This window comes from Amblyomma mixtum, chromosome 3 (assembly GCF_055824585.1).
Source record: "Amblyomma mixtum isolate Tamu chromosome 3, ASM5582458v1, whole genome shotgun sequence".
Lineage (NCBI taxonomy): Eukaryota > Metazoa > Arthropoda > Arachnida > Ixodida > Ixodidae > Amblyomma > Amblyomma mixtum.
In genome coordinates, this window is record NC_143014.1 from 126,873,897 (window position 1) to 126,901,819 (window position 27,923).

The 27,923-nt window shown below is 49.8% G+C and overlaps 1 protein-coding gene across 1 annotated transcript in view; it reads right to left on the reverse strand.

Moving 5' to 3' along the window:
• Window positions 1-12,871: 12,871 nt before the first annotated feature.
• The window catches only part of LOC149351768 (uncharacterized), a 76,188-nt gene continuing 61,136 nt past the window's right edge, over window positions 12,872-27,923 (reverse strand). The window contains exons 2-3 of the mRNA XM_089575643.1: window positions 22,283-24,332; window positions 12,872-16,665 (exon numbers count right to left, since the gene is read on the reverse strand). Of these exons, the coding sequence (XP_089431769.1) occupies window positions 13,058-16,665; window positions 22,283-24,332 (5,658 nt within the window). The 3' untranslated portion in view covers window positions 12,872-13,057. The remainder of the gene's footprint in view (window positions 16,666-22,282; window positions 24,333-27,923) is intronic.

A 27,923-nucleotide genomic window follows, 5' to 3' on the forward strand; every position in this document is an offset into this window, starting at 1 on the left:
CGTTTCTGCCTTTCATTAAAGCGTATGACGTCAGACCTGTATGCGCACTCAGTAGTGCACTGAGTGCTGGAGCATAAGCTCTTCAAACCCCCGCTTCAGCGCAGTTTTTGCAATGCAAACACATTAACCCCCTCACCTGTGCGTTCCTTCTCGCCGCTTCACTTGACTCCACTCCCCACTGGGCTATACACAATGGCCCAAGCGCACAAAATCTGGCTAGGATTGTAACGTACCCGTTTCCGCCCCTGCACCCTTGAACTACGACATACATTGCCGGTTAAGTCACAACATAATGGCACAGGCGCAGAATTCAACTTTTGACAAACACCACCAAGGTTCCCTTAAATGAGCTTCGGGAATGCATCGTATCTTGCGCAGTGCGTTATTTTCACGAACTCTTTATAGAACTTTCGCGAGAACCTCGTGTAAGCATCGATAAATTGAGAAGACTCTATTCGCAAGTGACACGTGTGACGAGGTAACTCTGATGCCCGCAGAATGCTTCTAATAAAAAGCTTTTGCTCTATAAAGAGAGCTACATCTCTTGCTTGAGTGCAGTGGAAGTAGATTACTCAGTAAAAATTTGTCGACAGTATTAGCTAGTTTGTGAAGGTGGCTTTTGTACGCGTATTTTCAAGAGCACATATAGCGCAGCAACGGCAGGGCATCACACTGGACGAGACGTTAATTCCATTACTCTCAGTTTATAGCGATGCTTTACATTCCGTGCCTTTTATGTATTCGAACAGACTTTTCTCCTCATGATATGCATTTCTGCTTGTATTGCATCTGCCCTTCCCATTATGTAGATGAGGCTTGGAGCCAGCCAAGCTGCCAATGAAATAGCTTATTTCTCTCACCTCTTCATGATGTTCACTGAAAAGAAACATCAGATGAAATCATCTCGGCACCACTATTTTTATACTATAGACCAGAACAAGATACTCTCGCACCTGGACCGGTTCGCTCGCACTCCCAAATCCAGGCATCAGGCGCCATCTTTCGTCGGGCTGCCAAAACAAGAAGTCGCTTTGCGCCAAGCACAAAAGCGGGCTTTATAGCCTCTGATTGTGCTTAAACTTGTGGCTGTCATCCTCCTGCAAAAGAAGACATCTAGGCACCACTGCGTTGTCTACGGATGTAGTAACAGCCAAAGGAAAAGGATCAGCTCGGTTGTGGGGCGTTGTGTGCGATGTGTACGACGTGTGTCAATAACCCTGCCACTGAGGGGTGTTCAGTCTGCATCGTTTCCCATCAGACGTTAAAAAATGCCGACCTGCGTCAAACATGGATTGCTGCAGTGCAGAGAACGAATTAAGTCGAGTAAGTACTGCGCTTTAAACGGTACACCTAACTGCGTGGCCATAGCAAACGTTTAGCATTCAGTGACCCTGTTCTGGAAACATGCTGTTTTTCTCGGAGCATTCGGGACAGGGTGACTGGGTCTGTATGTGTTACTGGAGAGCGGCGTGAATAGACGCTGCGGACGGCACGGCGTGAAATAAACATTGCGCTTGTGGACTTGCAAGCCTGTCTCCTTGCTACGAGCCGCTCTGCCGCTCTCATCGTTGCGGAGGTTGCGTGCGCCTCAGCGGCGCCCCTCTGTACATGTGGTTAAAGTGTCTTTATATATGGTGACGGCTCGATGCGGTCCTCGCCTCGCACGAAGCTAGAGTTCGCGGTGGTTGATTGCCTGTACCCACCGTTGTAACCACCACACGGACGGAGTGAAACCCACTGCCAGTGATGCTGCTCTGCTACACAAGAAGGATAAATGCAGCCTGCAGGTAAAGCATTGGTTTTCTGTGTTTACATGTTAGCGGCATCGATATATGTGGTCGCGCTGAAATAGCGCGCTGTCAAGCAATATGACGGATACAAGCCTATGAATTTGGTCGAGCGCGGCTGCCGTAATCTTATTTTGGTCGTTGCAACCGCATCGCTTGCATTTGTAGCTCGAGTTCTCAAGTGCTTTACAAGTGCTTAACGCTTCGTCAGGGTTCCCCGATTTATCGTATGCCCCGGATGCCAAAACGTTGCGACTAGGCACATATATAATTCGTGGCTCGCAACACGTACCAGCCTCGGAGGTGTTTAGATAGTGGCTTGACAAAACTATGTCGTCATGCCATCTGTGCAGGTATTCCCGCATTGTCGCGCAAACAGCAGCCATGCGGATGAACTCTTTGTAGCAATGCTCGCTGCATTTTCGAAGCCTGCCTTATCGTTTCACGGGCTTCTAACATTTGCCCCGGTGTTGGAGAAGCAGCCTGCAAAAGCCATAGCCAGTGGACACAGCGGCCTCGCTGATAGTCGCAGGATAATAAACTCGATAATGCGTTTAATTACGGCTTCGTACAGCGTTTACAAAGTGACGTTTGGCCGGTGCTCCCGTATGAGCCCTGTGTTTTGCCGCCTCGCGTGGCAACCAGAAAGTCGTTTTTCTCTTTACTCCCAACAGATGTCGCCACAGCACCTTCGAAAAGGCCGCACCCAAATTTCTTTCGTGTTCTAGTACAGTGCTATTTATATCTCTGGTGAAGAATCCAAATGATGCGGTAATTTTGCTTCTTATATTTTTAATGAGTAACTTGGAAGTCCCCGTTAGCTCACCTATTATTGCTTTTTCTCTTTGCTATAGCTGTTTGTGCCACGTTTGTCAGCGCCCTTCATCGTACCCTAGTACGGTAGAGGGCCTCAGACAAGCACGCAACCAACTGGGTGCATCAATGTCTATATCGGAAGAGTTCTCAACTGCTATAGGAGATCAGAGCCGACTGAAGGAGCTGCTCTTCAGGAAAAGAAACTTGCAAGGCAAGAGGTAACTCGCGGCAGCAAAGTACGAGATGTCCTGAACCTCCTACATGTCAGTGGAAACGTGCGCGCTGCTTGTATTCATCACCGCAATGATGCCAACGGGTTCCTTCAAAGTTCCTCCCACTTTGCTTGGTTGAGGAACTTTCTTTTTTTTTTTTTTTTGGGGGGGGGGGGGTCGGGAGAGTAAAAATTTTGCACAGCGGCTGTTTTGCGCTGCTACTTGGAGAAGGCAAACGTGAGCTCGTGTGGTCATAAATAATAATTCGCTTGATAGTGCTTGTCGGGTGAGGACACCCGCAGCGTTTTTTCTCAACAGTGGGAGGTCAAGGAGTAAAAAAGTTTTAGGGGTCACTTAAGCTCCTCCTTAACGGTAGGACGCGATAGATTTCATGGGGCCCTTCAGCGGCCTGGGGTCCTCCTTGCACATCATTTCGCAGAGATGGACACTGCTCTTTCTTTCAGCATCACATAACGCATAACATACCCTTAAGAGTACAATGCGACAGCATTAGTCGTAAGCACTAAGTCAGGCAGAACTCTTAGCATGAGCTGGAAATATTATAGTCGGTTAAAACTAAAAACATTCTGTTCACTAACTGGTATCGTTTCAGCATCACTAGAATCTGTGTCTGCTATAATATAGTGCAATATGTTTTTTTTTGCATTGTCGCCGCCTCCTGAACGTCCGTAAACTTTTTTAGTTCAAATTAATGCGGTTTCCGAGCAGGTCATGCCTGTGGTAAAGAGCTTGCTCTTTTTCTCTACCCGGTGAACTCTTGTCGGAAAGGTAGCAGTAACGGATTTCCTTCCAATTAACCAGAAAGCGTTCTCAAAATAATGCCTTTATATTCGTCTACTGCTCAAACGAAGCAGTTGTTAGAGTCACACTTGCGACATTGAAATTCTCACACCTTAATTAGATTAGAGGTAAAAAACTTTCAGCAGTATGCTTACGCTAATGCTCTTCCTCTCTGTCTTTCTCTGGCATACGTTAAAGCGTGTCCTACTCGGTGCTCTTCAGCCCTTATTTTTGTACTGCATGTTCCTGATTTCCCACTCGACTCCTCGCCTAGTACTCGTCTCCCTAGTAGCACAGATTGCTGCTGGAACATTGCAGCAATGTTACCTATTTAGGCTGCATTAACGTGGCTAGTGTCCTCCTTTGGCAATATCAAGAAAACATATGTGAAAAACATTGCTGCTACATTTCACACGATGTTGTGTCCACATATGTACAACATTGCTGCAAGGTTGCCACAATGTTTCATAACATCATATGTAACATTCTTGAAAATTTTAGCAACCCTGCACAAGCATGCGGGCCTGCCAATTGGTAAGCTTCACAACATATCATAACGCTTTCCGAGGACCAACGAGAGCGACCGGCACTTGAGCTCCACAATACAGTACAACATGTAACTCATACACTCACCTCCGAGCGGATAACATAGAGTCAAGCTTATATAGCCGTTCCTGATGGGTGTCCCAAGGGTGACAGCGGCGAATAGGTAATAAACAAAGCTTTGCGACGTATTAAACGAGCTGTGCATGCAATTTATAGCAGGCGCAACAGAAGAGGTTCAGTTGCAAAGTACTGCTAGTTGAAAAAAATGTTTACTGTAGCAACAGTCGGAAAACTTCTGGAACTCTGTGCTTGAAATATATTTGTAATGTTGCTTTATTGTTATGATTCAAGCATTATAATAACGTTCATCAGGCTGTATTGCCTCAACGTTGCTTCTCGATGTTGTTCCAAAGATGGCAGATGGTATGTTATCCTAACGAATTTCTGAACATTTGGCTGCAATGTTAGCAGAGAGTGTCATCCTGACCAACTTATGGGCATGTTGCTGTAACGTTGGAGTATGTTGCACAACATTATAAAACATTTACGACATTGTCATAAAGTTCTGGCGACATTTTGTGCTACTAGGGCTTTTTGTCGGTGACTGCGTGTATCCCTTGTGTACAGCCAATGCCTGTGATGTTTTCCCCTCACAAATCGACTTGCATAACATCCAAAGCCGTTTTAAAAGTTGTTCAGTGTTGTTGAATATTGAACTCAGCGTCCGCTTTTGCCTACCGTCGCAATCGAAGTATGCCCGCTGTGGCTGGATTCTACCCTTCCAACTCGTGCCCAGCAGCAGGAAGCCATAGTCACCGAGCCTCAGCGGAAAGTAGCTTGACAATGCGGGGTGTATTGTTACCTGAAATATGCGTTCTGCTGGCGTGCCAAATGCGCTGTAAAACTTGGCAGGCGGCCCTGCGTCCCTTTTCCTTCCTGGTTTAGTGGCTTAGCAGAATGTGATGCTGATGGCTATTGCAGAGTCGCGCTTCAACGCGTTTCAACCAACATGTCCCATGATGAAATAAAGAAGCGATGGTGCGCTCAGGTCCTTTTTGGAGCGGATGTAACACTGGTGAAGCTCTTTATGACCTTATATCTATCTTCATTAGTGAGACCGTACATCAACCTTTTGCGCAAAGTGTGTGCGGCGAGTTTGGTTACTTTTTGCATAGATGTAGGTGCTCGCTAATTGGCTCTTGCACCATGCGGTAAATTCGAAGGGACATATAGGTCCCTAGTTATTGCCTGATGAAATCGTAACCGAGAATGGAAAAGGATAGTGCAGTGATGGCACCAACGACCAATCGCTGCATCTTCTTCAATTCAGAACCAACGATTCTGTTGTTATTTAAAAAAAAACTACGTTGTTTGGTCCGATTAGATTTTGAGTGTAAACACATCTGATTACTCCTGAATTTCGTTACACTTTAAGCGACTAAGGGGAGAAAACGAGAGATTTTCGCAAGCTAGGAAGGCAGCTTTGCCTTCACATGCTTGAACTAATGGACTGCAATAGTGTGCGGCTGACGCACATAATTAACGGCTGGTCGAAAGCTCGGTCATTGCATTGAACAACGGTCGATCCTGTTTGCCAGTTGTGTTCTACTTGCACAAGTGTTCTTAGCTAACAAGCTTGAAATTGTTCATGTGCGGCCATGAGCCAACCATCGTTTCTACGTAAATATAATACGAGGCACCACTTTCGATCCAGAGATATAATTGTTAAACTAATTCTAAAAATAACTGTAGCGTACTGTAACCAGTCTTGTATACGCTACAGGAAATAAGTAACCAATCAGAGTTACAATACCTCTATCCGAAATATAACCGATTACAGTGGTCAATTAGTGCGCCAGAGAACTAACTGAACAGTTACAGAATAGTAATCGATTACTATTGCGTTATTTTCCTTGCAACTTTTATTTACAGTGCACAAATTTACTCAGACTTCAATTAAGCACTGCGGCTTGCTTGATATTTTGTTATACACTGTTAATTTCTAGAAGGATTTGTCTTTGGAAGTTGTCGTGGCTAATTTTCGTACATCTCTGAAGAGATCAGCAGCTGCAGTGAACACTCTCAGCGTATGCGCCGGACGGAAGGGTGGTAGCTGCGCAATGCTTCGATGCTAGTGTCCAAGTCCTCTTTGAAGCGCCGTGCTGCTTCCTTGTTGCTCCGTGCTTTTTGTGGAAGCCTCCGAGTTGGGTGCACTGGAAGGTAAGTTACCACGCCATCTGACAGGACGGGGACCCCTACAGAGTGGTCACGTGATATTTCTCTGGACTAGAACTGTCGTAGAACCCGGCGGTTATCCGACTGCGTCTAGACACGACCGCGCGCGGTACTTCTCCACCGTTGGTTTCAAATTATTCCTGGAAAAAATGTAACTGATAACCAGTAATGACTTGTAGAAAAAAAGTTGTTTATTTATCCGGAACGTTACCGTCTGAAGAAAAAAAACAATTGATCGGTTACAAAATTACAAGAAAATGTAATTGATTGCAAGTAATCAGTTACTTGTAACACGTTACGTACAATTCTGACTGTAACAGAATTCAAGCTGCAGGAATTATGAAAAGCCGTATTACTGACGATATCGCTTACGGAACGTGCAACCGCTAACTGGCCGAAAGAAACAATGAGCAAGTGCTAAGGAAAGGACCGGAACAAGCCAGCGCCGAAGCGAGTTGAATTACAACAGCGGCAGCGCAAAAACTACAGTGGATATTTACTACATTCGAATTGGAGCGAAAGCACGGATTTGTGCTACGTAGAAGACGACAGTGAGCACAGTGGTGGATTATTTGTGTTTATGCCCCTGTAAAGCAGCTTTATAGCAGGCTATTTTTCCTGTCACTAGTCGACCATTTGTGCACGGATCGTAAAATTGTGCTGTTGGGTGATTTCAATTGTGTGTTGTAGGGATTAGGACCGAACAGTGTAAAGTACGCGTTATGACCCTATTGCTGCTTTACTTACTGATTTGGCATGCGAATGCAACCTGATGAATGTTGGGCAAGATAAGGGACATAACATTCATTTCCATCATTTTAAGTGCTCCTATAGTGCTCGGCTTGACATGATTTACGTTTCAGTAGACATGTAGCCAGCGTTTTTGGTTACTGGGTGCGGCCCATATCCTTCAGTGATCACTGCATGGTGTCTTTTCAGATAGGGAGGTACAGTCGGCGCATACTACCTCCTCGATGAGAGCTGTGGAAGCTGATTAGCTATCTGCTCTCAGAAAAAATCTTCAAACGTGCTCTATCTACTTCCTTCAAGGACACATGGTCACGCGGTGATCTCTGTTTCGCAAAAATCGGACATAATTAAACAATAAACAAAAAAAACATCGCTATTGAAGCCTCAGCAAGGATCGCGTTTTTGAAGAGACATCACCTTCGAGAGCTCGGTCATAGGTAGAGCTACATGAGTTCGAGAGGATTAGCCCAGGTGCCTATGTAGAAGATATCACTGCCGTAAAAGCAGAGCTTCAGCAGTTTGAAACCGAAAGATACAAAGAGGCCTCGATAAGGTCTCAGTCCCGTAGGTTTCTGGATGAGCAACCATCTCAACGGGACCTGAGTGATGAAAGGCAGACTGCTCTTACTAAAGAACTATTGAATATTCAGTATGGTGGTTGCACATACAGCGATGGTCCTGCTATTATTGATGCTTTCTTTGACTAGTATCGGAAGCTGTTTTGGGATTGTTCGGGTGTAAATGTGAGATCAGATTACAGTCGCTTATTCGAAGCCTTTCCCCGACTTGACTATGAGCAGCGCGCTGTAGTGGAGAGGCCTATCACTTTTGATGAAATTAAATCTGCCATTCCTGACCTGATGGCTCGCAAATCTCCTGGACCAGATGGCATTACTAGCGAGTTCTATAAAAAATTTTCCACTTGCCTAGCGCCTGTCTTGATGGAGGTTTTCCAGGCTTCTTACGATGTTGGTTTTTTGCCCCCCACTTTCTATTCTGGGCATACTATATTAATTCCAAAAAGCACAGAGACAAATCGGTTGAAAAAAGTTGAGGGTTATCGTCAAATTTCCCTCTGTAATGTAGATTACAAACTTTTTGCAAACGCTCTTTGCAATCGTCTGCAGCTAGTTGTCGCTGACTTAGCTGGCACGCATCAAGTATGCGGTATGAGAGGTCGCACCATCCAAACCTATTGCACATTCAGTATTGGAGACAGTATCAGATGAGGCCGGATAAATAGCTCTAATTCAGACTGACCTTGCCAAGGCCTTTGATAAAGTTCGTCACGATTTCTTGTTTGTGGTCCTAGAGCGTGCAAATATTGGAGGTGTTTTGCTTAGGGGCATAAGACTGTGCTATAATGAGTCCTATACAAGGCTGCTTGTTAACCAAGAGCTAACCAAACCTAGTCCATTGAAATTATCTGTTCACCAAGGCTATCCATTATTGACTTTGTTCATTGCCGTATATCTTGAACCCCTTTTCCTCAGTATTATTAACAGCGCAACTATCCGTGTTTTCTCCTTGGCGTAATGTGAAATAAAGATTTTACCTTATGCAGATGATGTCGCCCTCTTTTGTTCTGCAAAACGAGTGTGCTTGAGGCATTACATTTGACTGAACAGTTTTGCGAGGTATCAGGGGCGGCACCTAATTTAGATAAATCCAAGGGGTTTTGGTAGGGCCATAGGGCTACAGCGCCAAGTCATTATGATGGCATAAGCTGGGACTGCGGGACCTTTCGCTACCTAGGGGTTCCTCTTCGCCAAATTCGCTACAGTGGAGCTTATTGCGATTCACACGTAATCTCCATGAGGCGACAAACCCAGGTTCGGTAGGGTAGGGAACTGTCAGTGTTTGCTCGGGCTCAAGTCTGCAACGTTTCTTTATGTGCAAAACTTACCTATGTGCTTCAGGTTCTCCACTGTGCGAGGAAGAAAGTGCAGGTGATGCACAGAATATTTCCTACCTTCGTATGGCGTTCCCAACGGGAACCCATGCTTCGCGATAACCTCTTTCTTTCTTTCTCTAAAGTCTGGTGTTATAGGCTTTGTTCACTTATTCGTGCATCAGCTTGTTTCGCGTTTTAGTTTTTCAAATCTGCAAACCACCCGTTTTTAGTATATCTGCTTACTGGGCGCCTCAGGGCTCATTTGCCTTTCCTGTTCGCACCGACTGGACACACTGGTGAGGTGTCCTTGTGGGGATTCCTTAAGGATGTTGCTGATACCTTCAAGTTCCTCACTGAGCGGTTTTCTTCAGACTACCTGTATAGGCTCTCCAGAAGGCAGATGACTCAGCCACTTACAGAGTATTTGTTTCTTGTACCGTTGTATCGGCAACCTTTGCTGGAGTTCCTTGACACCAGTGTTTTAAAAGGTGTTAGTCGAATGTCCATTTCTTCTGCTGCAAAAACTTTCTTCTCTAAAATGCTCACAGCTGCACTGCCTGTGAAGGCATGGCTTCATGCTAAGGAAATGCTTGTGCCATGGACGGTGAACTGCCGCCTGCGCAGTACACCAGATAGACTTGACTATTGTTTTATTCTGTGTAGTGGATGCTGTGTTCTTCTGGGGCGTATTACAGCGAACATTTAAGAAGGACATTGACATCTCACCCTACAGTATCCGTTTCTTGCCTATGGAGGAAAAGTGTGTTGTGCCATATGATCTATTTACGTTGCTGGGACTATTTAGTCTCTGGAAAAGCCGCATGATGGACCGCCACGCCGAACACCACGGCCGTAGATAACTGTTTCGTGAACAATGCGCTTTGGTGCGGGGAATATATGCTGCCCTGCAAGCGCCGCCTAGCTGGCTCCCCTATCTGGATGCTTTACCTGGAACAGCTTTGTTTGAGCGTTTTGCGTAACAGTAACATCTACGGGTTCCCTGTTTTGGATAATGACGTCGAATTGCTAGCATATGCTGACGATCTTGCATTTTTATGCATTGACAAGCCCAGCATTGCTAATGTGTTGTCCACGATAGATCGCTTTCTGGGGCTCAAATGAATCGCTCCAAAAGTTCTGGATTATGGTTTGGTTTATGGGGCACAACTCCGCCCCTGTATGCTGGAATAGAATGATCTTCTGTGCCTCCTAAATATCTTGGTGTTCCACTTCATGCCTTCAAATGAAGTGCGCATTACTGGAGAGAGCGAGTTCCGGCCGTTGAGTGTTATGCTCAGACGTTTGTCCCACATCGGCTTTCAATTCTTGGTTGAGCCGACGCTTGCAACATCTTTCTGGCAACAAGAATTTATTACGTACTCCAGGTCCTTCACTGTGCCAGACATTACATACAGCGTTTCCATCGTATATTTGCGACGTTCATTTGGTCTTGCAAATTTGAGCCCATGCGACGTGATAACCTTTTCAGGCCTGTTTGTGCACGAGGACTGAGCCTAGAGCACCTGTATGTGGGACAGTTGGTTGCCCGTTTCTTCTTTTTTTGTGATTGTTCCCATCCGATTATTGGAGCATTCTTGCAGGTTAACTTCACGGCTTTACTTCCGAACATAGTAGTTTCTTCCAATCTTACTGAACGCCCCGTTTACTAGGCTTTATGCAGGAAGTTTACGCCTCCGTGCGTTTTTCGACAGTTCGGTTTTCAAATGAGTAGTTATATTCTGTTTCGCATAAAAATCTGTACAGAGATTTGATAACGACGCTCTTCCCACCTCCACTGTATCGTTCTGTCTACTTTGGGCTCATGGGTCATGATGTTTTAAAGCCAGTGCTTGCACCAAAACATGTTTCTATAAATTACACACCGAAACTCTACCTATCAACACGTGGCTCGATAGGAAAAAACATTTTTGTGCCTTCTGTAAATTGCCGCTTGTGCAATGTGCCTGAAACAATAGAACATTGTTTTATAGACTGCAAAGACCCGATTTTGTTTTGGGATGTGTTGCAGAGGACGCTACAGAAAGATTTTCTCCAAAATTCCTACAGTTTGCGCTACCTTGTTTCGAAACCTCACTCGAAACCCTATGATATGATTCTTCTGATTGGACTTCATAGCCTTTGGAAACGCGCATGCAAGACCGCAACGTTGAACCTGTTGTTTCGCCCAGAATTCATTTTAGCCGAATGTTGCTGCAGGTAACGGACATTTACAAAGAACTGGACTTTTTACCAGATTGGTTTCCTCTCCTGATGCGCTCTATATCTTTGTCGGCCTTTTAGTTCTGTTATGTTTTCTATTATGTTTGTGCCACGTAGCGCCTGCCTAGGTGCTATGTAAAACGTTTTTTTTTCGTGTGTATACACACACGCACATATATGTATATATATCCTTTCTGTACATAACCATGTAGAATAAATACCATGAGAGAAAAAAAAGCGGCGATAGCCTAGTGTTCTCGCTGAGCGGCCCTTCAACGAGATCTGTTCGCGCAGCCGCAAATTCGACTACCAGACGTGGATAATTGCGTGAAGTTGTGTGTGTTTGTATTACATGTTTTATGCTAAATAAATACTTTCTTTCTTTCTTCCTTTTTCTTTTTCATGGTTTGACCTCTAACACAGCTGAAGGTCAAAACTAGGCACCCGGCGATCGAAGCACGAGGCCCAGAAGCTCTCGTTTCAAAAACCTCACACGATTGTACTTCCCTTCTGTGGTCGTCTTCCTCCATTCAACCAGGCGGTCAGCGATACATTGTGTAGCCAGCAGAATGGAGAGCGTCCCAAAAATAGTGGCTCCGGAAAGTGCGTCCCCTTCTGTATTGCCGCGTTATGCATGTATATCTGTGCGTCTCGACACCGCCGTGTGATCGACACCATGACGTGATTGTGCCAGGGTTCAATGAACGTGGCCCAAGCCTCGTCGGACGGTTGGCAAGCACGGCAGAAAAATCCTACAAAGTTAGCTGCAGCTCTGTGATTGTACGGTTATGCTCAGCGCAGTGGCTGGTTATGCCGACCACCAACAATTATCTCAGCGCATTTCCGCCCCAGCTGAGCAAGAGCTTGCCTTTGTTTGTTATGCGCAGGTAAAAAGTATCTTTCAGAAAATGCATGAAAGAAAAACGTAGTCCGCTCATAAAAGAAGAAAGTGTTCACATCAACTTATATATCAGGACAAATGACCGGTAACATCTAAGGGCACCTTTAATGAAGGAGGAAAGCGAGGAGGCCTCCGAAGCGGTTATATCATCACAGCAGACATAGGGACACCACCAAACCTCTGATGGGATCCTACTTAGAATAAGAACCACGTGAAACCTTATTATATAGCTAAGATTCACGTCAAAAACCACGCTGGCACAGTGGTTATGGTGCTCGGCTGCTGACCCGAAAGACGCCGGTTAGATCCCTGCTGCGGCGGTCGCACTACGATGGTGGTGAAATGCTAGAGGCCTGTGTATTGCGCGATGTTAGCACACGCTAAAAAACTCCAGGTGGTCGAATTTATCGGGAGACCACCACTACGCCGTCTCTCAAATCCTTAGTCGTACTTGGGACGTTAAAGCCCGAAAGGAAGTGAAGCATAAGTTTCACATCAGGGAATTGACACTGACAGTGTGTGCTATTCTTAGTTAACGCAGAACAGAAACTGCCTGATGTTGTATCTCTTTATTGAAGAAACTTAAATATACCAACAAGGGAAAAAAAATACAACCGGAAATATGTCTCACTCACAAACAATGACAGCGTTATTAACAAAAATATACAATGGCATATAAACATCAGGCTCTTGTGGCAGCAGAATGAAACGCGCCGCTTCCTATTGGGCTCTGCCTTCTTGTCTTTCCATGGCGCTTCTTTATTTCCTTAGGCACATGATAGCTTTTCCTGGCAGTTTTCTCGCTTCCGGAGCCTCTTCCAGTCAGTGCATACAGTCTGGATAGTGCAGTCATGGCCAGTGCAGGGATGGAACGTTAAACACTGAAGTCCGTCTTCTAGCCTACGTTATTTCGAATTCTTATTGGTGCATTGTGGAACTCGTGGAAAGCTTTGTGTGAAGGGAAGCGGACCGGTTGTCTTCCCCCTCCAGTGTCGTCCGGCCTGCCACCGGGGCCCGACGGTCTAGGTGTAGTCTGGGAGCCTGGAAAAAGCCCTCCTCCTCCTGGTCGTGGACCTGGACCGGAGGGCGTCGTCCCGGGCCTCGGGCGCTTTGAACCGTAACCTGGTTGTTCTGGGAACGGCTCTGGAGCAGGAGGTTGAGGACCCGGACCTGGTACAGGTCTGGGTCTTGGCGATGGTGGCTCGCCGGGCTCACCGAAGAGAGCTGTTCCAGGTGGCCTCCTTGGCGGTACCTGTGGCTTCGTTTCGGTGGGTCGTTGTGGTCTGACCGGTGGTGCTGGAACGGGAGGTTGAGGTCGAGGTTGCGGCCTAGGTTGCGGCCTAGGTCTGCCTTGCCCATAGCCAGGGACTTCGGGGAACGGTTGTGGTGCGGGCTGCGGTATTTCTGGTCTGGGTGGTTCTGGGACATCCGGAAGTGGAGGCGGAACAGGAGGAAGTGGCCCGGGTGGAAGTGGCCGTCCCCCTGTAGCTGGTGGCCTAGGCCTAGTAGGGCGCTTGCCTCCATATCCTGGACTGTCGGGAGGACCCGGTGGTGGAGATGGAGCAGGGGTTGGTGGTGGCCTTGGTATGCCTGGCGTTACTGGTGGTCGAGGTGGCGGCAGTGGTTGCGGAGGCAGTGGGCTTGGTCGTGGTATGATTGGCGGTGGTGTTGGGAAACTCGGTGTGACACCAGGTGGGGCGGGGCGAGATGGCCTGTACGGAGGAGGCGTCACGACACCTGGAGATGGCGGCAATGGAGAAGGTATACGTGGTGGTCCGGGAGGAGCTGGAGGCCTTGAGGGTGTTGGCGGTGGAGGACTAGGACCTGGAAATCTGGAAGGTCCTGGAGGAGGTCGTGGAAATGGCGGTTGGGGCCCTGGACTTGGAGCAGGGGGAATGTAAGGAGGTGGCCTTGGCGTTGGAGATGGTCGAGGTGGCGGAGGTGGCCTTGGTGCTGGTGGCCTAGGTGCTGGTGGAGGTTGCGGTGGGGGGACGTACGACGGCGGCCTTGGTGTCGGAGGTCTCGTTGGGGGAGCAGGCCGTGGGGGTGCTGGTGGTACATAAGCAGGTGGTCTTGGAGTTGGGCCAGGAGGCCTTGGAGAAGGTGGAGGACGGGGTTGCACTGGAGGAACATACGCAGGTGGCCTAGGCCCTGGAGTAGGACCAACTGGAGGTCGTGGGCCTGGTGGTGTCGGCGTCGGAGGTCTTGGAGATGGGAAAGGCTGCGATGGAGTTGGCGGAGATGGAACTCGCGGTGGTCCAGGTGGTCTCGGTAGACCTGGCTCGGGGTATAAGGCACCTCCTGGACTTGGAGGTCTGGGCCCCGGTCGCGGTCTTACTGGTTGCTGATGGAATTCATGAAATTTAGAATGCGGGATGTCAAAAACTGAAGGCCTTTGTCCTGGTGGGCGTCCAGGTTGTCCTGGACGTGTTGGGGATGGCGGTGAAGGAGGCCTAGGTTGAGGACCTGGTCCAGAAGGCGGCTGTGGAAAGGTTGGCGATGGAGGTGCGCCAGGTCTCGGTGGTGGTGGTGGAGCGGGTACACGTGGAGGCTGGGGTGGTACAGGTGGCCTCGGTGGCGGCCTTGGTGCTGGGAATGGCGTGGGACCAGTGGGAACTTGCGGGCGAGGTTGAGGCCTAGGAGAGGGTCGTGGTGGCGCTGGGCCAGGAGTAGGCCGACCGGGAATGACACCTTCTGGGTATAAAGCTGTCCCAGGAGGTGGCCTTGGTCGTGGACGCCTTGCCCCATAACCAGGTGCTTCAGGAAAGTCTCCTGCACCAGGGCCGGGTGGCTGTGGTGGTGCTGGTATTGGCCCAATTGGAAATTGAGGTGCTGGGAAAGTTGGGCGGGGAGTTGGCCTTGGTGATGGCAGCGGAGTTGGCCTTGGTCCTGGCGGCGGCCTCGGTGGGCCAGGAATAGGGCCTACTGTTGGTGGAGGCCCTGGAAACGGCTGTGGGCGAGGAGGTCCAGGAAAAGGTCTCGGTCCTGGCGGCGAAGGAGCGGGACGTGGGCCTGGAGGGGTCAGGGGTCGTGTTGGAGGACGGGGTGCAGGGGTTGGTGGTGGAGGCACGAACGGTCTTGGCGCAGGTGGTGGAGGTGGGCCGAAGGGAGGTCGTGGACCCGGTGGTGGCTGTTGGCCAGGTTGTGGAAATCTTGGTGGTGGTTGAGGCCCAGGAACTTGTGGTCGAGGAACAGGTGACGGCGTTGGAGGAGGCGGGGGCCTTCCTTCGGGTGGGCCGCCACCAGGTGGGGATGGCCTAGGTCTTGGCCTTCTGGGCCTGCCACCATATGAAGGCGCTTCGGGAAAGAGTGCCACACCGGGCGGTGGTCTTTGTGGAGCTGGTGGCCCAGGTGGCGGTCTTTGAGGACCTGGCGGAAGTGGAGTTGGTGGCCTAGAAGGCGGAGGTGGGGCGAAAGGTCCTGGTGGGGGACCGGGAGGGAACGACGGTGGTGGAAACCTTGGGGCTGGAGGCCCTGATGGAGGCGATGGTGGCCGTGGAGGAGGCGGTCCAGGAAACGTTGGAGGTGGTGGTCCTTGTGGTGTAGGGGGACCTGGAGGGCGTCCTGGTGAAGGAGGTTGCGGTCTAGGCGGTGGACCTGATGGAGGAGGGGGTCGAGGTCTTGGTGGCCCTGCCGGATAACCACCAATTCCGGGAACTCGCCCTGCACCGGTTCCTGGTTTTACTGGTTGTGACAGGAACTCGTGGAATTTATGATGTGGAATGTCGTGGACAGAAGGCTTGGGCCTTCCACCTGGTTGCGTTGGACGTGGTGGCGAGGGCGCAGGAACACGTCCGGGAACTTGCGGTGGTGAAGGAGGTCGGGGGGTCTGTGGCGGAATTCCGGGAATTACAGGTGGGCCTGGGGGTGGTTGCGGCCGTGGTGGAAATAGTCCGGGAGTTGGTCCTGGTAGTGGTCTTGGCGATGGTCCTGGCTGTGGTGGTATTGGGCCAGGCAGCTGCGGTCTAAATGGACTGGGACCTAGTGGTGGCGAGGGTGGCCTAGGTGAAGGCGGAGGAGGAGGCCTTCTAGGAGGAGGTGGTATACCAGGCTCTCCGAATATAGCTGTTCCTCGAGGAGGTTGCGGAGGTGGTCTTCTTGATGGCTTTGATGGATAACCAGGAGTCTCTGGAAACCCATCTTCGTCTACTGGCGGTTTTGGTGGACCTGGAAAAGGCCCTGGCTGGAATGGTGGTGGTCTGGGTGGTCCCGGCGGCTGCGTTGGGGGTCGTGGTGGTCTGGGAGCGGGTGGTGTCGGTATCCGCGGCGGGCCACTTGGGACTGTTGGAAATTGCCCTGGTGGAGGGAGAGTAGGAGGCCTAGGGGGCCCTGGAGGCGGCAGTGGTCTTGGTCCGGGCCTTGGACCTGGTCCGGGGAAGGCAGGAGGTATTCCTGGGCGTGGTGATGGTGGCGCTGGAACCCCAGGTGGTGCGGGAAATATTCCAGGACCTACTGGGGGTGGCCTCCTACTGGGTGGTGGAGGAGCAGGGACTCTCCCGGGACCTGAAGTTGTTACGACAGGGTTGTTAAAAAAATCCACATGAATTATGACTCTGACAGGAACAATTCGCATTTTATGCATATATATCTTTTGCGCATTATATCTCATTTTATGTGCAAGGAACTCGAATATGTAGCTTTTAAAAAACCGCCTCATATACACCTGGTCAACCCGTGCAAAGCCAAAGATAATAGAAATGAACTACATCTTTAGAGAATCTTTTGAATATCCTCATAAGACGCGCGCAAAATTTCGGCTTGTCAGTGTTAATCGAAATAGAGCTCAATCCACGTCACGTCCTTACGGCAAACGTAAGCAAAAGATTTTGCAGCTGTAGGGGCAACCGTTCTTCCTCAATGAGTTTTCGTCATGCTCTTAGCCATGTGTGATGCTTGTTGGGAGAGTTGGTGTTCCATGATGAAAAACAGCGCGTAACAAGACGGGACAAAGAAGGAACAGCGTCTTTGCCATGGCTTTTTGTGCCATCACAAACATGCAGGAACGTCTTATAACGTACATTTAGGTAAATTTATGCACGACAAAATACGTATTTAAATCGAAATTACAAATAAAATTGAGCTAAAAACGATAAATTTGGGAGCTTTCTAGCTGCTGGCAGCAGCAAGGCAGGACTGAACAGCGCACAAAGGACGAAGACACAGAGAAGAAGCGTCAAGACACGAGCGCTGTGTCCTCGTCCTTTGTGCGCTGTTCAGTCCTGCCATGCACCAACTAGCTCAACACTCCGTACTTCTACAGCAGCAAGCTAATTGCGACAAAGCAACGAACTAGGAAGGCTGCTCAGAACGCTGCTATTGCTACTGTTATGACCGGGCTTGCGTGAGACTCCGGAGGGAACCTTCTAAGGTTGGCAGTGTCGCGCTGAACGAGCGGCAACGTTCGGCAGGATCCGCGACAGCGCAGCATCGGACGCACGCCAAGGACACCCTATAGGTGGCTATAGGCGCGGTGCGTGTTCCATCGGGCGTGACATCGAGCGCCTCTCCCGCGCGCTCGCTGCCTCTCTGCCATGACGTTATCAATAACCAGCACTTATACGAGCTGGCCGCGAGCAAGGGACTTCTATTGATAATGCAAAGTGCCACAGCTTTATAAGGCCCGTTGATGACGCAGGCGAGTGGACTCGTGGTGGACACGTGTGGTCTCGTGATGTAGACTCTCTCTTGTGAAGACGCGACTCTGCGCTCTCTTGAGGATAACCACCTGTTCGTAATGTAAATACACACTTTTCATTGTTCTTCCTTCATGAAGGCCTCGGAGCGTCCCTTCCCCGCGTAGCATGGGCGCTGTCTTCAACGCTGGATGGGAACTACATCACCCCACAGCTCTTGGAAAGCTCACTACGTGGAAGCATAATGAGTACTCTCCGACTTTAAATAATACTTAGGTGGCATGAATCATGTTTCGTTTTTAATTCTGAGAAAGGAAAATGAGAATTTTAATGTACGAGTGGTCTGACTAGAACATCAAGATTTTTTCTTTTCAGACATTCTTAGTTGCTTGCATCATCATCAGCCTGACTACGCCCACTGCAGGGCAAATGCCCCTCCCATGTCTCTCCAATTAACCCTGTCCTTTGCCAGCTGCGGCCATTATATGCCTGCAAACTTCTTAATCTCACCCAGCCACCTTAATTTCTGCCACCCCCTGCAATGCTTGCCTTCTCTTGGAATCCACTCTGTTACCCTTAAGGAGCAGCGGCTACATTGCCTTCGCATTACATGCCCTGCCCAAGCCCATTTCTTTCTCTTGATTTTGACTAGGATGCCATTAACCCGCGTTTGTTTCCTCACTTATTCTGCCCGCTTTCGGTCTCCGAACATTAAGCCTAGCATTTTTCTTTCGTCTGCAACGATGCGAAAAATCCGGTAAGGTAAGCGACCCGGTCAGAGCAGCATGAGCGTGTAGATCGCTTTCTAGGAGTTAAGAGGCGCTCCAGCGCTAGACGTGTAATGGGATCGTTCCACTTATTTGAAACACGTTTTCATAGCACGCGGTCTCGCCGACTTGAAACAAACGTGAATTTGGCGACCACAGCATGCATTTTGCATTACAAAAACAGCATATGTTTTGCTCCTTACTAGTGCAGACTCTTATCTACTTCCCCCTATCGGCAAGCTGTGCCAGGACCACATTTCGAAAACGCACAGGTAAAGCGATGGAGTTCTGCGCGAACAAAATCAACGTTGGCCGGTCAGCAATAGTGCCTTCCAGGAGTATTATTATGATCTCTTGACGTATTATTTTGAAACCATGATCACTGGAAGACATTACTCCCCTACGGCGTAAGCACAAGTTGATGTTAGACTCTTTCCTGTATCTTACACTCTGTCTACAGGCCTACATTATTAAGCGTACTCACTTAGCCATAGTTCATTATCCTAATCATCAACATCATCATCATTTATCATCCTTTATGGGTCCTGGGTTGGTAATATTCTTATGCAATGAAAAAGCAGGCAAGGAGGCATGCTAACGTTATACATTTCTAGAGGACCGCATGTAAGGAAAAGGACAATGCGAAACAAAAAAGTCTTAAAGAACGCTCATGCGATTCATGTCCGCATGAGTTGATAAAGTATTCAATAAAAGTGTTTTGTAAGCATAATTTGCACAGGATAGCAGGCAGGCATACAACAAATGTGGTTTATAAATGAGATTAGGTAGTAATTAAAAAAGTAAAATTTTGGTTGTGAATTTGAGCCAAGCAGGAAAAAGAAATTAATACCTATTGGTGTTCATTTCAGAAAGGGAGCCGAGATTACCTTCCCGAAATTTAGGGTTGTCGCGTTCATGGAGGATTGGCTCGGGGATCGAGACTCATTCCTCAAAGGCCAACTAGGAAAATAATGACTGACAAAATGCGGTTGTGGAACCATGCAGTTGTACGCTGCACATTCAGGGAAATGGAATTGCGACGATGTGCTTGTACAGGTGGTGCCATAAAATGGTGCGCATTCTGTCTCTTCCGCTTATTCTTTTCCTTCGTTAAACTCTAATGAAAGATTTAAATGGTCTAACCGAGCCTTACCCACCACACCCCAACTACAGCTATAACAGCTATCATAAACATATTTCCTTATTCTTTTCTCTATATCCTGCTTCCTTTCAGATTGCACTTATTGGAAAAAAATAATTGGGGGGGGGGGAGGAGGGGGGCTCTTAAGGTCCGCCTTAAGGGTTTGACGCGATAGCGTTGATAGGTTAATGCCAATATATGCGGAATTGGTCATTGTCGACCTTACATTCATAGATCCCCGGGAGTCCTCATACCGCTCCTAGCGCAGTGTTGCACTGGTTAAGCGATGCGCCACTGCTCTGCGATGGAAGGTGCTGACACCGGTGGGGTTGCTCTTCCCGAAGAACTCTCGCAACAAATTAATAATTCATCTACGACCTGCCATAATGGGCAAGTTGCTCACAATCCGGTGTGCAGGTTACGACGAACTCACGAGGTCACGTGACGTGGTGGACCGCCTCCCGACTAGGTTGCTTCTATGGTAATTTTTCGAGGATTTTTCGCTCACGGCCAACAGCGACGGCAGATACAAATGACGACACCGGCTTTTCTGCGACACCGGGTCTTTAAGGCTGTCACGTTGAAACAATTCTGGCAGAAATTTCGACGAGTTGGTGTCTGGCCGTCAGTACTGCAGTGCTAGAACACAGAAGAGGCGAGAGGAAAGAAAACATGCCACACAGGTCATGCGTTCTCAGCCTGTCGTCTTTATCTTTCCTTCTAGCGCTTCAGTATTCGTCACAAATACAACATTTTTCTATGGTATGGCATGGCATGGTATGATTTCTGTGGAGTTTAACATTCCGAACCTGCATGTGTGCTGTGCGGGATGCCGTAACCAAAGGCTCGCGATTAATTTAGACCATCTGGGCAGGTAGTGACAGCTGATCCAGATCATGAGAGGGAAATAACTAGAAGAATAAGAATGGGGTGGAGCGCATATGGCAGGTTATCTCAGATCATGAATGGCAGTTTGCCAATGTCCCTCAAGAGAAAAGTATACAACAGGTGTATCTTGACGGTACTCACCTATGGGGCAGAAACATGGAGGCTAACAAAGAGGGTTCAGCTTAAGTTAAGGACAACGCAGCGAGCTATGGAAAGAAAAATGATAGGTGTAACGTTTAGAGATCGGAAGCGGGCGGAGTGGGTGAGAGTACAAACGCGCGTTAATGATATCTTAGTTGAAATCATGAGGAAGAAGTGGGCTTGGGCAGGGCATGTAATGCGAAGGCAAGATAACCGCTTGTCCTTAAGGGTAACGGATTGGATTCCAAGAGAAGGCAAACGTAGCAGGGGGTGGCAGAAAATTAGGTGGGCGGATGAGATTAAAAAATTTGCGGGAATATGGTCGCCGCGGCTGGCGGAGGGCAGGGTTAATTGGAGAGACATGGGAGAGGCCTTTGCCCTGCAGTTAGCGTAGTCAGGCTGATGATGATGATGATGATGACCGTGCACTGACGCCGCATCGGTTTGGTTTGGTTTATGGGGTTTAACGTCCCAAAGCGACTCAGGCTATGAGAAACGCCGTAGTGAAAGGCTCCGGAAATTTCGACCACCTGGGTTCTTTAACGTGCACTGACATCGCGCAGTATACGGGACGCCGCATCGCACACGACTATATTCGAATTTCTCCCCCATCGAATGGCTGCCTCTGCGGTCAAAATTCTACCCGCGCCCCCGTACTCACAAGCAGGAGCAATGAGCCGCACTGACACCTAGAAAACGAAGACGCAAAAGAAAGGTCTAAACCATGACTTGTCGCTTGTTTATTTAGAAAAGTCTAGCGGATATTTTTTTTGCTTGACTGGCATTTCTTCAGATTTCTCTTCGAGACGCCGTGATGTGATAATTCATTTTAAATGTTCGCGGTCACCGTAGTTAAAATATTCTCAGCCCAACAGTTAGTGACTTGCATATTGTTTCACGCTGTCATAGCTTCATGTGTTAGAGGTCCGGTCACTAAATTCATCGGCGTACATGGTCATGCTTGTTTCTCTCTCGCTTCTCTCTTGTGCTCTTTGCAGCTTCTATAAATGGTTTGCGTTACACCCCTGGAACGCTGCAGATGGCAAGCACAAGCGATAACGGGCTCTTAAGAGCAGGTGTCTGTATCAGTATGTGCAGAGATCTGCGCGCAGTAAATTATGACATACAATCGCGAGACGTCACAGCGCAGCACTTATCACAAGAAATTGCGTGTATACGACAGAACAGGTAATACATGCCAAATAGACTTCAATCCTTCGTGCGCTCGGACACACTCATATTTTCACGCATATACGTATCTTTATGTTTACTTCAATAATGTTCGTGAGGCTCAACACTCGCAGACTGTCGACTCAGCTAAGTCACTTTTAGAGAACTCCTTTGTGCGTCTTAATGCGTGGCGTTCACGCCAGCCATTTGGTCTGCGCTCGCTTAACAATTAGCGAAATCTTTGCAGCGATGCCCACAATTGTAGATACATGTTTCACTGTCGCCTGGGCGCTGCGTTATTAATATTTTTTGCTGTTCCTCTAACTCATTCCGTGCCGGCAATACATAAAGCAGGAATGAAGTCCGTTAAAATCCTGTACCTGTGGGAGGTCTTTCGGGTAGTCTTCCTTCCGGATACAGCGCGACTCCAGGCGGTGGTCTCGGCCGCGGCCTTGGAGGTCTTGAGGGATACCCAGGAGTTTCTGGGAATTCCGGTGGAGAGGGCGGTGGCCCAGCGGGAGGAGGTGGTGAAGGAAAGCCTGGAGGCCTCTGTGGTGGTGCGCCTGGTCTCGGAGGAGCTGGTATGGGGAAGCTCGGGGGAGATGGTGGTCTCGGTGGGCGACCAGGTCCCGGTGGTGGTGGCCCCGGTGGTGGTGCTCCTGGGCGACCGGGTCCAGCAGGAGGTGGCCCGAAAGGTGGTGCTCCGGGTCTTGGTGGAGCTGGTATTGGGAAACTCGGGGGAGAAGGTGGCCGCGGAGGACGACCGGGTCCTGGAGGAGGAGGACCTGGCGGAGGAGCACCGGGTCTTGGTGGAGAAGGTATGGGGAAGGTCGGTGGAGACGGGGGAACGAAAGGACCTCCCGGCGTTGGTGTCGGGGGTCTTGGCTGTGGCCCAGCAGGTCCTGGTCCCGGTCCAGCGCCTGGAAATAATCCGCCTCCTGGTCTTGGTGGTTTCGGTCCCGTCACAAGAAACTCGTGAAATTTGTGATGTGGTATGTCTGAAGGCTTGCGCCCTCCTGTCACTGGCCTTTGCGGGGGAGATGGAGGTCTACCAGTACTAGGCGGAAAGGGAAGGCCTGGTGTTGGTGGTCCGGGCGGTCTCGGTGGAGCGGGACCTATACCAGGCTGAGGAAAGCCGGGCGGAGGGGATGGGGCGGGTAATCGTGGAGGTGCTGGGGGTCTAGGGGGTGCTGGTGGCTGCGGTGTTCCTGGAACTGGAAACACCCCTGGTCGAGGAGGCTGAGGTGTCGGAAGAGGTCTTCCTTCCGGAAACAGCGCAACTCCACGAGGAGGAGAAGGCGGAGGACCTGGAGGTCTGGGGATCGGGAACGGTGACGGTGCTACTGGACGTGGCGGAGGTGGAGGTCTTGGCGCCCCAGGACCAGGTGGCGGCCCTGTCGGAATCCTAGGTGGCTGCGGGAAGGGGACAACCCCTACGCCTGGACTCGGAGGACCTGGTGGAGGACGCTTCGGCGGTCGGTATCCAAAGCCCTCACCGGGAGCGCCGGGACCCGCAGGTGGTTGGCCTGGACCCGGCCTAGCTACTCCAGTTTGTACATCAAAAGAAATACCGCCTATGCCAGATGGGGGCCTTACGAAAGGTGGAGGGGGTGGGGCTGGAACGCGGCTGATAGGGGGAGCCGGTGGCCTTGGGGTTGGTGGTCTAGGTGCCGGTGGCCTAGCAACCGGTGGCCTTGGAGGTGCTGGTGCTGGTGATATAACCGGTGGCCTTGGTATTCCAGGGGCCCTATCCGCAGGGATCAAAACACCAACAAATTTTGGTGGGGGTGGAGCCGCTGGCTGGGGAGGAGGTCTTGGTCTCGGGGGCTGGCGCGGAGGCGGGGGTGGTAAGTCGATCGTGTTGATAGGATAGCCGCTGAAGACTGGTGGCCTTTGAGGTAGGTCAGGGGGCTCGTATTCTAGAACGGGACCAACGATTTCGGGCTCGAGCACGTTGCTGGGAGGCAGAAGAGGTCCCTCTGGTCTCCCGTATCCGCCTGTTCCACGTGATGGTGCGGGTGGTTTTTGAGGTCCTTTAGGAGGCTCGAAAGGTTCCCCAAACAAAGCGGTGCCTGGGGGTCTTCGAGGTGGGGTTGTTGGACCTGGAGGAATGACTGGCTGACTTGGTGGTCCCGGTGCAGGCCTAGGTTGTGGAGGTGATATTGTCCCGCCGCCTCCTGGTGGCCTGCCTTGTTGGAAGGGTCGAACTGGTTGAGAATGAAACTCATGAAAAGCTTTGTGCGACGGGAAAGGCTTGCCAACATTTGTTTGAGCCGCTTCTTCAAGGTCTTCGTACAAACTCTCGACGAAGCGCGCCAATCTTAGCGAGACGTCCTCTTCTCTTCTGGATTCGTCGGCATCATGCTGTGGCTCTGCCCCAACGACGGCCAGGAGGCAGATGATCAAAGCCACAGCAGTGGCATGTGGTATCTGCAAAAGAGGCAACGTGTTCGTTACATTTTAGACTGCAATGCATAACGAAACGGGAAGTTCAGTTCTCCTTGAGAAGATTGCCTCAGGGTAAGGAAAATTGTTGAACAGGAATAAAGTTTACACTTGATCCTCCATGCTTTATATGTCAGCATAATAATCTTTAACAACGAAATTGTGCAATAGCTTGAGTACTGGGTGTCTTTCCACGATAGGAATTGGCAGTGGGGGCAGACACAACTTCAAGTAAAGGCACAGGTGCGAAAAAATTTCCAGAGTTCAAGGATATGCGCAACCTGCATACCAGCATTTCAGCTTGACATATGACGAAAGCGTTAAATGCGCATTTTAAACTGGTTGAAAAGTAATTCATGAAAGCTAAAATGGCAGCCTCCGGAGGTTACAGGGGCGTTAATATAGTGGGCAGGAGTGTACAGCGTAAGAAGGAGCCTCTGACATGTAAAATTGACGAGTCAGAGCCTATTTTCTCACGTATCGTTAAAATCAGAAAGAAAGGTAAACTTCACAGCGCCTAACTATTTACCAAAGCCGTAAGGCCTTTGCAGTGATTTTGCCAGTCTGTTCAAACCATTACCTTTCGAGAAGAGAGTATCACAGTACCTGGCGTAATAGACATGCTCTAAGAAGCGACTCCGAAACCATAGTTGTTGCGAATCGGCAAATACAAAACATCAGTTGCAGGCAGAGCTTGTGCCTGTTTCGTGGACAAAATAGGAGATAGATGGCGAAGTCAGGTGCTGGTTAAATCGCGAGCGTCACTCATGAAAAGTAGGACGGCCTGTGGAAAGGGCTGCGCGGTCTGATGGGAATACGGGTCAACAAGAAACTGTAATAGCCACCATGACGCCGCCTTCACTACAATGAGCCCAGCATCGCGTGCGAGGCTCTTGGAATAATTTTTTTGTCTAATATAATAAATTAATATTACGGGCTAGACCCGGTGGAGTGACAAGGCAAGCAGTTTAGAAAGGCTGGAATCATTACGAACACCGGAGGCCTTTTTTTTTTCAGTGCACCATAAATTCAGTACATGATCCCATGTATATTTCGGTTCATTTGAATCCACTCTCAGTGCCGTGGTTAGTTTTCAGTAGCAGGTGGCAGGAAGCCATAGCCGCTGAGCCATTGCGGAAGGTTCTTTTTTGGTTTCATGTATAAAATAAAGGATGCCAACCATCTCCCCCATTACCTCCCATAACTTTGCCTCTTCAGGAGTACATTGTATAAATGTTTTGTACTGGGCAATTGCGAAATTAAAAAAAAACAACCTTGTTCTGATGTTTTACGAGCCTGAACGCGGAAACGTGTGGAACGTATATCACGCGCTAACAAAGGAGTTTAACAGCACTATAAAACGAATTGAGCGCACCTGACCTACCTGCCCTGTTCTGTATGTGTTTACACTGAAGCCCCATTCGTTTCGCGCTATAGCACACAACGAAATCGAGCTGGCAGTCATCGAAGTGTCCCACAGATAGGGCCGACTGGCCCGCGATTCTGTATTAACGCTCAACGAGCCGGAGATAGCCGGCCGCGCATCGCCGAGAGGCACAGCCGCCGCCATATTCGTAATCGCACAGGCGAATCATGTGGCGGCGCATCAATTCCTGCGACCTTCGTGATCGTCCGTGCGTGCGCGGCGTTCCTTCGTGCTTTTCTCCCTTGTCCGCTCTCCCCCGGCATCATGTGCCGCTCAGCGCGAAAAGGGATCGCGGCCAGGCCAGGGATAATTACCGGGCCATGCGCACACCGGTCTCGGCGCCATAGGTCGCACGCGCGCCGCCGCGCAGCAGGTTCGCCGCCGTGTCAACCTTGAAGGTTGCGCATCGAGAGCCGCCGTTCCCAATAATCTAGGCGAATCTCGGCCATTGCGTCGTCGGGCGCCGGACAAGGCGAGTATCCCACGCACGGCCCGACTGGCGGCTGCGTCGCCGGCCGCACTGGTGAATGGACAGGCCGGGATGCGGCGGCGCGAGGGCCTTCGCGCAGCGGGTGTCGCCGCACGAAAAGCCGAGGACGGCGGCTCGCCGGAGCGCTGCTCGCTCCTCTGTCCAGCGTCGCCGTCGTAGCCGCTCCGCGGCGGCGACGCGCGGGAGCGCCCTTGCGTCTACGGTCCCGAGAAGCCTTGCCAAGGTCCCTCGCTAGCTCATCTGCCTCAACGCCCCCTTTCTTACTGCCAAAAAGAAGTAACAAATATATCCGGCTCCTCTCGTCTTCTTGGACGACGCGGTAGAAAATGTTGCGGCCACAATCTGGCTACGCATGCAAACACGGAAGAGCTTTATGACTTTATCATGACTTTCTCGCGGCCACTGCGGCCCTGCGATCCCATGATTTATGTCAGCTCATTTGGCGCTCGCTATCGCAGCCCGAGGGCGGCGCGCAACGGCGCGCGGCGGATTGGCAGCGAGCAGGCGACGCGTTCTGGTGAACGCGACGACTGCCCCGGATGCAGCTTAGCCCGCCGTTTTGGCCGGTATGGGAGAGTTTGTTTTTTAAAATAGATTTCGTCCGTGTGTGTGAGTGTGTGCGCGCAAGCGTGTGTGTGCGCTCACTTCCTAAGCCACCCATTACCGCACTTCGGCACTCTTTAGTTTCTTATCCCTTTTCATTTTGCCGCCGCGGTGGCTCAGCGGCTATGGTGCTCGGCTGCTGACCCAAAAGACGCGGGTTCGATCCCGGCCGCGGCGGCTAGAATTTCTTTGGAGGAGAAATTCTAGAGGCCCGTGTACTGTGCGATGTCAGTGCACGTTAAAGAACCCCAGGTGGTCGAAATTTCCGGAGCCCTCCACTACGGCGTCTCTCATAGCCTTAGTCGCTTTGGGACGTTAAACCCCATAAACCAAACCAAACCAACCTTTTCATTTTTTTTTTTTGCGTCGTTGCGCAGTGGCGCAATCGACGCTTTATACTTGTGTAATCTCGGTCTTCTGTCGAGTAGTTAAAAGTGCGAACCTTGCTCCAGATTAAGTTTGAGCGAGTGCGGGCAAACTCGCTGAAAGTTGTCATTGCAAGTATGTTGGCAACGTGCTGGCCCTATAATTTGCAGAGATTATGCGGAACTGCGACGTAAACGTTTGAACTTGCGCAACGGCAATGCGAGCTTCTGCGAAACCGCGTCATTTTGTCGTCCAGCGCCCCATTCGACTTGAAGGCGCTGATGAATCTGCAATCCTCGCAAGTTGAAATTGCTGAACCTTGACCCTCTAACAGCGCTTAACGGTTGAATGTGGAGTGCCGATTTGCTGCTGCCGTCATCGAAAATTTGTTGCTCTCCTTCTTAACTGAACATGCTTACGCACACTCGACATCTGTTTTGTGAGCGTTGGACTGCTCTTTAGTAAAGCAGACTTCTGCGACACTTTCATTCTTCATAGCGTAAAGAGCGATGTACAGTATTAAGATTGAAGGGAGGAGGCAGCGCAAGTGTACAGTTGTCAGCATACAGCGATCCGGCGCCCGGTTTATTTTTTGCGAGCGCGGTTATGCCTTCTCAGAAACGCTCCCTGCCCCTCTTTAAGCAGAATACTGTACTAGGTAAGTTTGTCCTGCAGGTACCAAGTGAATAGT